Source organism: Gouania willdenowi, chromosome 2 (assembly GCF_900634775.1).
Source record: "Gouania willdenowi chromosome 2, fGouWil2.1, whole genome shotgun sequence".
NCBI lineage: Eukaryota > Metazoa > Chordata > Actinopteri > Blenniiformes > Gobiesocidae > Gouania > Gouania willdenowi.
The window spans coordinates 2,592,182-2,605,242 of NC_041045.1; the positions used below are offsets into that span (position 1 = coordinate 2,592,182).

Sequence of the window (13,061 nt, forward strand, 5' to 3'; positions counted from 1 at the left end):
CCGATATGAGTGTTTTGAAATTTTTTCCCTCGTTTTATGCCTTGCAAAGCCTTACCTCCGATTAGAGGTGTTTGAAATTTTTTCACTTGATTTATGCCTTACTATAGCCTTACCTCCAATATGAGGTGTTTGAAATATTTTGGCCAAAATTTAATTAAATGTGTTTGTGTTTTTTTTTTTCCCAGGTCGGTTTAGACAAACTTCAGGAAACGTCATCATTAAATCTTCCGTTCATGTTTCCAGCTTCTTTTCTGTAGTCTGTTTTTAAAACTCTCCTTACAAAATAAAAAGTTTAAAAATGTGTTACTTGTGTTTTGTTTTTTTAAAAAAAAAAAAAAAAAACTCCAGTTATTTTGATTGTTCTTCTGCAGAAATATTGCTCTCCAATGTTGAACGTGTTAGAAACTAAAGACTGACCATCATTCCCAGTCCACATCCACATTTTCAGGTTTTTCAGGTATTTTTTTCTGGAAGTTGGTGGGCGTGGCTTTAGAAATGACTCATTTGTGGGCGCGGCTTTAGAAATTATTCTCGAAATGGGCGTAGCCAGTGAGAAAGTGGGCATGGCTATGACGTAGGGAGGGGGGGGGGGTGGCCAAGTGGGCGGAGCTTCAATGGGGCGTGTCATGAGGTCAGAGGGCGGAGTGTGACATCATATGGGCGTGGCTTCATCTATAGTTAAGGCTATCATAAGACCCTAAAAACTAGTTCAAACATGATGAGCACACTTAAACTGGGGTAAAACACATTAAGGCATGAAAAATGAGAAAAACACTCAAAATCACAGGTAAGGCTATAGTGAGGCATAAAAAAATGATTTTTTTTATTTCTGAGATAAGGCTATCATAAGAACACTTAAACTGGGGTTAAAAATGCATTAAGGCATCTCTCTGTCTCTCCCTCTCTTACTGTAAAGCTCCATTGTATATGGCATTATGATGTTCTTTAAATGTCTGAAGGGTTACCACTGATTTAAATAATACCAATAACACACAAAATAAGAAAAATATACTGAATAATAAAAAAAAACAGACAAACAACAAAATACAAAAATAAAATGACAGAAATGATCTTTATTAGAACATATCATTATCATCAGTGTCGGTTCCACATCAGGAGGGAGATGACCAGGAAATGATCAAAATAAATCTATTCAGAATGCACTAAATGTCATTTTTTCACAAAATTCTGAGTAAAATGTAATAGTCAGACATAATAAGGGGGTACGAGAGTCAAAAAAGTTTGAGAACCACTGATGTAGAGGAACAAAGTTTCTCACCAGGTCGTTTTGAGCCGACGATCCACGCCTCTTCGTGGGCTTTGATCTCACAGAGAACCATGGGAGGACAACAGCAACATCTGGATCACACACACACGCACGCAGTTAATATCACGCCACAGAGCTGCTCCATTACAGGAAAAAATAATAATCACCATTTTTTTGTCAACCAGAAAGTTATTTGGTTTTTGCACAAAACAATGTCAAATCTATTCTTTAAACATACACAAAATAATTCAAACACTAAAAACAAATATGTCCACTTTTGCACAAAACAAAAAAAATATATATAAAAACAAATATTTGAATGCAAATGAATAAAAAGTATTAATTAAAATATTATTCAAGTATATGTTTCCTTTTGTAAACACATAAGAAGTGCACTGCTTACGAACACTTATAACTTGCCACATAAATGTAGCATTAAAATACCCAAATGATGAATTCACATATGTTCACTGTAGTATGAAACACTGTAAAATATATTCCTTGAACACTTAAAAATAATAAAAGTGCAACTGTAAACAAATGCAATAGTGCATTAAAAGTTTATTAGTGAGGAACATTTTTTGCTTGTTTTTCCTGCCATGTTTCAAGACCGCTAGCAACAACTTTTAACAATCTTCCTAAAATATTTCACCAAATTTCCATGACTTAGTTCTGAAGCGTTAAGATCTTTTTTTTTTTTTTTTTTGCGAACGCCATCTAAAGTGAACTTACAAACGCACAGTTTTATAAATGAGTGAATTTGTGAGATCTTGTTATTCCTGCACAATGATGCTGCCAGTGTGCAGCAGTTTCACTTTCACATCTTTGGGGTTTAACACTTTTTAAACATGAAAATAAAACACGCTGTATTTCCCAAACAGTTCAATTACTCCATTCATTTTTAAAACTGGAAAATCAATTTTTGTAATTCCAGAACTTTGCCAGGAATTTGAAAAACCGTGGGGACCCTGACTTTCCTCGTGTTTTCTGCAGGCGAGTTTTAGCTCTGAGAGTGGCGGAGGATGCGCGCGCAGTAAACCAGTGTTTTTCAAATAAGGGTATGTGTACCCCGAGGGGGTACTTGAGGAAGGAAGTGGAAAATGTAACATATATGTTGTCATTCTTGGTCCCACCCCAGACGTGAGATGACCGGAAATTATGAAAACTATACAAATAAATCTATTCCGGAGACACTAAATCAGTGTTTTTCAAACTTGGGATCGGGACCCGATGTGGGGTTGTCTGAAATTTCTGAAAAAAAAAAAAAAAAAAAAGAATACATTTTTCAAACGTTTTTATTAACGTCTACATTATTATTGTTTAAAAAATTAAAACACACAATCTTAAACCATTGTATTTCTATACTTTCACTTTGTGAAAGTAAAAGAGCATGTGTGAGTTCCCTGGTTTAATTCTATGGGGACATGCGCATGATAAACGTCTGGTTTTTTTTTGTTGGTTTTTTTTACTCATTTTTATATTTTTTTCGTTTGGTGTAATTTCTGTAACGTATGTTATTTGGAGTCATATGTATTTTTGTATCGTTCTGTTGCCTTTTTCTGCATTTTTTGTATTATCATTAGTGTGATTCTGGTGTCATTTTGTGTATAAATATTTAGTTTTGTGTATTTTGACTCATTTTCATATTTTGTTGTTGTTTGGTGTATTTTTCTGTCGTGTGATGTTTTTGGAGTCATTTTGTGTGTTTTTTTTAGCCTTTTTGTATATTTTAGTGCATTTCTGTTGTAGTTTTATGTACTTTTTGTAGAAATACTTCATAGTTTTTTGTTGTATTTTAGTCATTTAGGATATTTTTAATATAAATACCTTATGTGTGGTGCGTGCATACGTACGTACGTGCGTGCGCTCATCTCGTTACCTCTTCCTGGTTGCAGTGTGGAATCATGCACATGCTCCGTACAGGTTGCTGAAATGCGTGTGTGTCACGCAGTGGGTGTGCACTGTAGCTGTTCCCACTCAATGTTCTTGAAGCCAAATAACAGCGCTTAGGGGCAAATTTGAAGTCGATTGGAGCCAGAGCCGTATAGTTTCGACAACGGAAGTCCAAAATGCTTGACCATCACGTGATTCATGTAACTGACTTTTGTACCGGAAGTTAGTGGTGGGCCGTTCGAATCCATTGATTTTTTGTGACATAACTGGGATTTTCGGTCATTTGTCATCAATAACTGCATTGATTAACAATATTTAGACGGCACACCGTCATATGTATGTGTATATACAATATGTTTATGCAGTTTTTTTTCCTCCTAATGTAAATTTGTATTAATGATTAGTGTGGAGTAATGTTCTGTGTGAGTATTTGGAGTCATTTTCGGTGTATTTGGTATTTCCTTATTTTTCATGTGTTTTTGGAGTGCCAGGAACCTGGATATTTCACTAGACAGGCTGATGAGTAGATTGAGAGGATTAGATGGTAGAAAGGCAGGCAGAGAGGGTCAAACTCAGAACAGGGAGGGTCTTTCAGTATGAGTATACAGAACAGGGAGAATTGCAAAATGATTAGTCTGATACACAAGGGTACAAGATGTATAAAATGAACAAGACCCTATTGCTCAATAATTTTCGTTTTACAAAATTATACTATGTATTATCTTCCTTCTCTCCTCCTCCCCCTTGCTCATCTTTTGGAGTATCTTGTGTCGGGTACTTGGAAGAATTGAACCCCGACGTATCCACAACACCATCAGTGTTTGACTTCCAATGAACAGTGCTTGTGGCATGTTTGACCGTTTCTGACTCAAAGGGTTTCTCACAGAGGAATGGGATTTGAACCTTTGCACCACTGTGCCAGAGTCACAGACTGATGCACTACAGTAAAGCACCTCTTACTGCTGACACTTCTCGTGGCATGTTTGACTTTTACTTTTAGAGTATTTCAGTTGAAAAATGTTTGACTCAAAGTGTTTCTAACAGAGGAATGGGATTTGAACTTTTGCACCGCTGTGCCAGAGTCATAAACTAATGCACTACACTAAAGCACCTCTTACTGCTGACACTTCTCGTGGCGTATTTGACTTTGACTTTTAGGATATTTCAGTTGAAAAATGTTACTGTTATAAAGTATTCACACAAGCTGTTTCTAATGAGAGAACTGGGATATGAACTCCTACTCTGCTGTGCCAGAGTCACAGCCTGACGCACTTCACTAAATCACCGGTTACAGGAGACTCTTCTCGTGGCGTATTTGACTTTTACTTTGGAGCTTAAAAGTTGAAAACTGTCTCTAAAGGTTTGTTGCTGAGTGAGAGATCAGGGAATGAACCCCAAACCTTCCTGTTGATTGAATGAACATCATAGCTTATGCTTATCCACCACGCTGTGTTGAGAATACATCTCACAGGAAGTTATGGGGTATTTGACTTTCACATTTGTGGAAATTACCTAAAACTGACAACTTTTTGGGATTGGCACCAGGGGGAACTATTTCATTGTAAATGTTCCTTTATTTTTTTTTTTTTTACTTGAAACGTTAGTCCCTATAAGACTATCAAAAGACCACGAAAACTAGTGCAAATATGATGAACACACAAATAACAAGAAAGTTAACTGACCCCAAATTGGAGGTAAGACTGTAGAATAAGGCATAAAAATGGAAACAGGTTGGAATAATTTCACCCTTTTTATGCCTTAAATTACTATTTATTGCCTTAACTATATTTTTAGGCATTGAAATTTTGTTTGACTTATTTATGGCTTACCTCCATTTTAAGATCTTAAAAATCTTTTTGCCCGTTTTGAAGCCTTATATAGCCTTACCGCCATTTTATGCCTTATCTCTGTCTTTAGGTGTTTGAATTATTTTTGCCCGTTTTGGTGCCTTACTATATAAGTGTGTAGGCATTTCAATTTTTTTTTAACCTCCGTTTTTAGGCGTTTGACATTTTTTTGCCTGTTTTTATGCCTTACCATACCTCCATTTTGATGTCTTATTATAGATTTACCTCTGTGTGCAATGGGCAAAAATAATTTCAAACGCTTACACACACAGTTAAGACAATCACAAGACCCGAAAAACTAGTGCAAATATGATGTGCACTCCTAAACTGTGATGAAATTCAAATTAAGAGGTAAGGCTGCTTTACACTCCTCTAACTTTCTCTAGTGTCCTACGTCTTGATGGTTCGCTCCCTCTGAACTATACTGAACTTTGAAACACCCAAAACCAAACACGCAAATACAAATGAAACAGAACTGATTCATTTTATGAATCCCCTTAGGTATTTATACATTTTTTGTTTTTATTTCAATACAATACAGATTGTATCCGTTATTATTTGTAATTTCCTTAATAGCCCCACAACAAGTTGTCCACTATTAACCCATCCCTCAAAGCTCAGAACGTTACAGTTCTCACCATTTCTAGAGAGTGCGCTCATTCAAAAAACTGCCGTAACATTAACCAACCAGCTCTCGTTCCAACTAATTTCATTTAATCCTTCAGAGTTATTCTGTGGAATTCTAAGTTTGACTTTTGTTATCTAAAAATGTTGTTGAATTGGATACAAAGGCTTCACGGAAACTTGGTTGTTTAACATTTGTAGCAATGGGGAGCCTTTGCTACAAATGTATGTATAGTTGAGCTCAGGACCCAATTATAATGTATTAATATTGTACAGCTAATAAACAGAAAGCTGCATCACAGTGTGTTTGTGTCTACCTTTCTTTCCTAATATTGCTCTATATTAAATGCCAGCTTGGAAGCGGATGATCCCAGATGCTGCCAGGCAGCCCCGTCTTTATAATGGATCGTTAAGGCAAACAGGGAGGGGGGGTGTTCAGCCTCTGATGGAAACCATAGCATGTAGGACGTAGAGGTCAGCGGCGGATGATATTTTGCCCTGCTGCTCCGTCGCCAAATGAAACAGCGCGGATGATTTATGGCAGCTGGCTGGAAGGCAGCAGAGCAGGGAGCATTGTTTTTACTGGCCCCGGCAGACACAGCCAAAATTGGGTTACTCACAAAATGCAAAGGGTCTGTCTGAGACTAACAAATCTAATCAAGGCCTTCCTCCCCTGCAGGTTGCTTTATTACAGCCTGATTATGAAGGGCTCTCCTCTTTTCCCGTCCCTCTACGCCAGATACGGATGTTGTCCTGTCAATATGGCGGCAGCACTATGTCTCAGCGGAGAGTTGGAATTGTTTTTCTGGCCAGCTGGAAACATAAATCACAAAAGTAACGGCACCCACTGTGAATTAAATGAGGAAAAAAAGAGTGTCTGACTGTGAAAGTTCACCCAGCACTTCCTTAATGACTACGGGTACGACTCAGCCTTCTTTCATTCTGACAAGTCGGGCCAAAGTTTAAAAATAAATACATCTTTCATGTATAATACCTAAACCATTTTATCAATAATGGCTATTTTGTCTACAAGTACAAAGTTGTAATAAATCTACATCATACCTTTTTCCTTCCTATGCATTTTACTCTTCACTGTAATTGACACCGTTAATGTGGTTGCTTTTTACCCGAGACCAAATAGAAAATGTAACAAAACTAGCCATTACGCACAGGAATGATCCTGTTCACCATCAAATTCTACTTGTGCAAGTTATGTAAAGTTTTATTTAACACAAGTAAGCAAGGTTAAAATATTTGTATTTATTGCTGCGAGAAGTTAAGTAACTATACCCATTTCGGTATTATGGACTTTCCGTTATTTAATGTATTTTCTGACATACTAAACATCCCAACATAATGCAAAAAATGTTCACAGGGAATAATGAAGTGAATTTTTTTGAATGATATTATTTCTTAATGCTTCGGATTAGAAGTTGAAAGGTTCCACTCAAATCGCGGCAAATCTCCTGAGATCGCAGATTTCAGAAAAATATGAAAAGTTCGTTAGTTTACGTCATTTAAAGACATGGTATGCGTTTACACATCTGTTTTTTGGGGGGGGTGGAATGTGGTGAAAATGTGTGATATTCTTACTGAAATGGAAATAGCCATGTACTGTATATCACACACTTTTGTAAGTGAATTCCCTCCATTTCCGTGATCAATGAAAATCTGAGGCAAAACGTCATGCACGCCAAATATCCTCTAAAAATAATTTTTTAATCAAAATGACTTTTGGATTTAGTTTGTCTGTTAAATATATATATATATATATATATATATATATATATATATATATATATATATATATATATATATATATATATATATATATATATATATATATATATATATATGTTTTGAATTCTTTTCTCATTTAAAATTATGTCCTGCCCCTTTATGCTACCTCGTCAATTCGTCAAAATTAGCAACTTAGGCAAAATGAGATATGCTTGGGTAAACAACTCAAGTTGTGATTATTCCACCAGTAACTACAAAATAAATCTTATTTTGGGAGTAAATAATTCCACAGGTAAGCATCCCAAAACTCTATTTTCTATGATAGCAAAAGCCAAGTTAATTCTTTTGATACGGCCTTAGTTTAAAAGCGCTAAATTAATCAGACTTCAACTTCATTGTCTTGGAAAAGAATCACTCAGTACCATAACCATTCATAGAAGCAATGTTTTTCTTCTAAAATGACCTTGTCTTTCTTTTGTCCTTTAAAAATTAGTAATAACTGTAAATACCCACATTAATGTGTGTGTGTGATGTGTTTACAGACCATTCAGCCCATAATACTTGTTTTTTAGAGGGGAAACAAACAGCTATGGGTTGCTTACTTTGAATAAAACATAGATAAGTTGGAAATACATAAGGTGGGAAGATGCATTAAATTCAATAATAACAGGTCACCCAATGACCATAGAAAATAATTAATGTTATTGTTATTTACAAGCTTTGATGGAAAATAAATAAGTCATTGACTCTGGGTCAGTATTTACATTAATTCCCACTTGATTCCTTTCATTTTTCGTTTTATTTATAGATTTTTTTTTGTAGAGCTTTTCCCCACATTTGCTTGAATAATATTGTTTTGTTTATTACTATGGACAACACAAAGTTGTGTTGGAGCTACTTTTGAAGTAATCGATCCGTTAATTAATTAATTTGTACTTTGCTGATTTTGCTTCTTGTTGAAATAAACGTGGAACAATAACGCAATATTCCTGCCATCATTCTCCTACTACACATAAATCAAACCTTCTTCCAATGTCAAGCAACAACTTAGTCTTGAAGCTGGTATTAAGTATTTACATAAGTGAAGTTTGATTTAATTAAATAAATAATTCTTACAATCCTTGCCATGGGCGAGAATTAGCAAACTGTGCTTAATTTTCAAAAAATACCTTCTAATCCCAAATAATTGATTATATTCAGTTTAAATCTTATGATATCGGATATTATCCAACACCTTGTAAAGCATGCCAACTGTTCCACAGTCCACAATAGAGATTTTTGCATTTAATAAACACATACTTGACAGATTAAGAATTCCTATGTTTCAAAAGCCAACCGCATTAACTCAAATCCAGTTTTGCAAACCAGAACCATAAAACCAAAATTGATTATGCTCGTATTCTCCTTCTGGACTGTCATTAATCTGAATAAAACCTTCCAGTAAGCCCCACCGCATGTAGCTTTTTTTCCTCTTCCTCTGGTGAGTTACTACGAATGAAGTCATCGACCTTGATGCAAGAATGTGAAATAATATTCAAGTACAGACAAGAGGAGATGTGAATTCAGAGAGCTAATGTAGTTGTTTTCTATGGGATAATCAATAGAGAACATGTAGCCTCTGTGCAAACACTCCCTGAGCAATAAACCAGCTGCACACAGGGGACTAGCCACACTAGTCTATGCAAGCGCAAGCAAACGGATTACAGCCTCGCCCTAGCTATTAGTACAGTCATAATAGTACAGTACTAGAGTATACTATAACATATATTGACTCGAAAATCACACAAAACAACAACAAAAAGACAGAAATACTCACAAAATGACATAAAAACAACACAAAAGGTCTGACAAATACACAAAATAGCCTACAATAACGAATGACAACAAAAACATACAAAATCACCTGAAAAACACACAAAACAACTAAAAACACACTAAATGACTACAAAAAAGGAATATAGGAACGAACACAAACTGACTACGAAGACTAAATAAATTATGAAAATGACTCCGAAAACACACAAAAATAAGAGAAAATACACCAAATGAAAAAAGAAAATACACAGTCTGAAAAAGAATTAATTAAGTGGCAAAAAAAACAAGTAAATGCACAAAGTCCAAAACAAAAACTACTCCAAACAAACAAAAAATGATAAACAATACACAAGAGGCAAAAACACACTGAAAACTAAAATAATTCCACCCAAAGTGACATGAAACACACAATGACAAAACAAATTATACAAAATATCTCCAAAAACGTACAAAATGTCTCCATAGATACACAAAACGACAAGGAAATATCCAGAATGACCTTAAAAACACACTAAATGACTCAGATTGTACACAAACCCCTAAACAATAAACAAGATGTGGAAAACCCACAGAAAACCCTTTGTTCTTTCCTGTACGAATGCTCCGACTGGTCATTATTCTAAACACTGGCATGAATTCTGATCATAAGGAATCAGAGATCAAACAATCACATTATGTGGCTCCTGCTGTGACTAAAGTTGCCCATGGTTTGTCTGGTTTAGAATGAACACGAGCTATTTTTAATAGCGACTATATGCTGTTGTTCAGGGAGTATCACACGTAGTCATAAGACATAAAGATTCAACCTTTATTATTGTGTGTCTGTGTGCAGATTCTGTCCCTATCTAATACACATACACACTGGACGAGAAACATAGACAAACCAGCAAACACACTGTCACTGTAACTGGAATAAATAGTGAAAATAAGAAACTAAGGCGCAGATGTGGCAAAGCAGAGAAAACGAAACGAGTAAATAAAAACAGTAAATAAGTGAAGTGTGCATCGGACATGATGGTATATGCAGGTTTGTAGTTCTCTACTTGCATCATTGGTAACAGTGCATGGCCTGATAAGGTGGTATAGTAAAAAAGATGTGTCCAGGAACGAGCATCTGCTGATAAGGAGCCGTAATCAGCAGCAGCTTTAGCCAAAGGTGGCCAGGTATGGATAATCCATAAATATAATCAGGCTGCTTGGCCTGAGCCCAAGTATTTCCCCCGTATTTACCCACAATCCTCCAATTCGTCACATATATTAAAAAGGTTAGTTTCTGGCTCCAGATGTCTCATTTTATAGACTGAACCCAGGATACACACATTAAGACACTCACTCCTTTAAACATTTAGTTCTTTATGATTGCATTAAAACCTTGTATGAAAAAAATAAAAAATAAAATAAATCAGGTTTATTTACAGGAAGATTCCAAGATAATCCAGGTATTGGCAAAGATTAATTAATAATATTGGTCTTAGGACGACTGCTTACACACATAACGAACCAAGAGCAATACTCATACAAGTGATTCCATATAAATATCCAGTCTTCTATTCTTTTTTTATCACTTTAATCACCACATTATTAGGAGCCTTTAGCTCGGATAAATACGGTTGCTAGCATCAAATTATGAGGTTGAGGTTTTGTTTATTCAGACGAGGCTTTTCAGGAATGTTATTATCTCCTGACATGTTTCCACTGTCAACTGCCAGTCTTCGTCAGAGGAGTTCTGCCTATTGCCTTTGATGATTCCTTTGATGTTTCACATAACGTCCATGTAATAGTTCCAGTGAGATTCTTTTTGTGGCGTTTGACAGAAATTCCCGCAAAACTTTTATCAAGATAAACCTTGTCTGAATAAACGAAACCTCAACTTAGCATACTGTTCAAAAAGAAGACAAAATGAATCTCGCTGGAACTAAGACATGATGTGCTTTGTGGCAATCAACATGCAACAACAGCTGGAGCCGCAGCCTAAAGGAAAACGCACATTTACAGAAACCTAAACTATAGCCAATCTTGCTTGTATTGGGTTGCTGAAGTATCAGCAGGGTTTACTGATGCTAATCCACTTTTACAAAGCAATAACATTTATTTATTTATTTATTTATTTTCAAGTTTGGAGACCATTATACTTCTCAAACTGGTTAGTATTCATTATACATTTTCATTATCAGTATTTCTGTGAGAAGCATCTAGCCTCAAGCTAGCAACACTACTCTGCTACTACTAACAGCCAGCTGAGCAGAAACAGCATTAATGAAGTCATGAACTCTGGCCTCTCCAAGTTGGAGAGAATGTGGCGCACACCTGATGGCAACTATCAATACACTTGATGCTGCTGAAGAGAAAAAGCAAAAGAAAAGAAGGATTCAGAGAAGTCGGACGAAATGAGTCTTATTTACAATTAAAAAGCCAGAGGGTCAACTTAAATAAGACTCAACCTATAGAAATAGTGGAGTGACCCTTTACGGCAGTGTTTCTCAAATGGGGGTACCTGTAAACCCTAGGGGTACGCAATGTCACTACAGGGGGTCCTTGAGAGAGAGAGGAAAATTAACAAATGAAAGCATTCAAAATATGGGGGTTTTATGTTTATTTTTTATAGCTAAAAATGACAATCATACTAAATATTACCAGCAACCCACAAAACGACAACAAAAACACACAAAGAGATAAAAACACTATTACCAGCAACACACGAAACAAGAACAAAGACACCAAATGAGAGAAAAATACACAAGATTACAACAAAAATAACAGAAAAATATAAGAAACACAAACAACCAAGAACACACACACAGAATCATTTAAATAAACGACAACAAAAGCACAGAAGAAAAGATAAATATACTGAATTATAAATAAAATAGACAAACAACAACAAAATGACAGCTACTTTTTTCACTAGTCAATGTCAAAAATATCTAAGCTACATCAACATGTGTCATCTGCAAACTTCAAAAATTAGATTTTCCTGCAAAAATGATAGCACTGTACTCATTAGCAAGTGGGTTAGCGTCAGTGTACATAAACAGCAACATTTTTTTGAATTCTTTGTTTTCAAGGGAAAATCCCTTTAGATACATGATAAAACAAGATATAATGTTCATAGTTCTGTTTTATGTTGCTGTACCAGGAAGTCCCTTCCACACAACCCGGGTCACTGCTGCACGCACAAAACCATCCAACATCTTCCAAATAAGTGACCTTCAGCAAATAAATATGCTAGCGCCGCAGCATAAATGATAAATAGGTCTGTCATAGTTGTTATGATGTGACGAATGATCCAATTAGCGGGAAAAGGACAAAACTTCGGTTGTCTAACGTCTCTGTGAGAGCACTGCTAATAAAAACTACAATTATAGAAATATGCTTATGAGAAGGCCTCAGTGATATGAGCCCGGGTGTTTGGTATTTCAAAGTAAGATATCATAGTTTGCACAAAGCGTCTTTCCTATTAGTGTTTTAAAACCCCCTGACTACCTGTTAGCGAGAGCTGAGACTTTCCCTTTGTGGGTGTTTGAAGCAGACTCCAGCCTTTTTATGACACACTTGCAAAGCTTTATTGTCTGTAGAGAAGAAACTGGTTTGATTTGAAGAAAAAAAAAAGGCTTTGGGTACAAAAATAGCTGTATATTGACATCAACAACAATGGCTAATAGATTAGAACTGGATTCCTTTGAACCAACAGCTACGGCTAAACCTCAGGAAAATGGAACCAGATTTCAGGAACCAAAACTAGCTTAGAAATGAACGTTTCTCACTGTTTTTCCTTTCTGCAGTTAAATTGCTAAACTGGAAAAACCTCAAGGTTTCATAACTCAGCTTCTATTTAAATCCTATTTCAATTACACGTGGCATGAGAAAACCAGTAG

The 13,061-nt window shown here is 35.7% G+C and overlaps 1 protein-coding gene across 1 annotated transcript in view; it reads left to right on the forward strand.

Annotated features, from left to right (window-relative positions):
* The window catches only part of nlgn4xa (neuroligin 4 X-linked a), a 105,832-nt gene extending 105,254 nt beyond the window's left edge, over positions 1-578 (forward strand). The window contains exon 5 of the mRNA XM_028472427.1: positions 523-578. Within this exon, the coding sequence (XP_028328228.1) occupies positions 523-578 (56 nt within the window). The remainder of the gene's footprint in view (positions 1-522) is intronic.
* Positions 579-13,061: the final 12,483 nt, after the last annotated feature.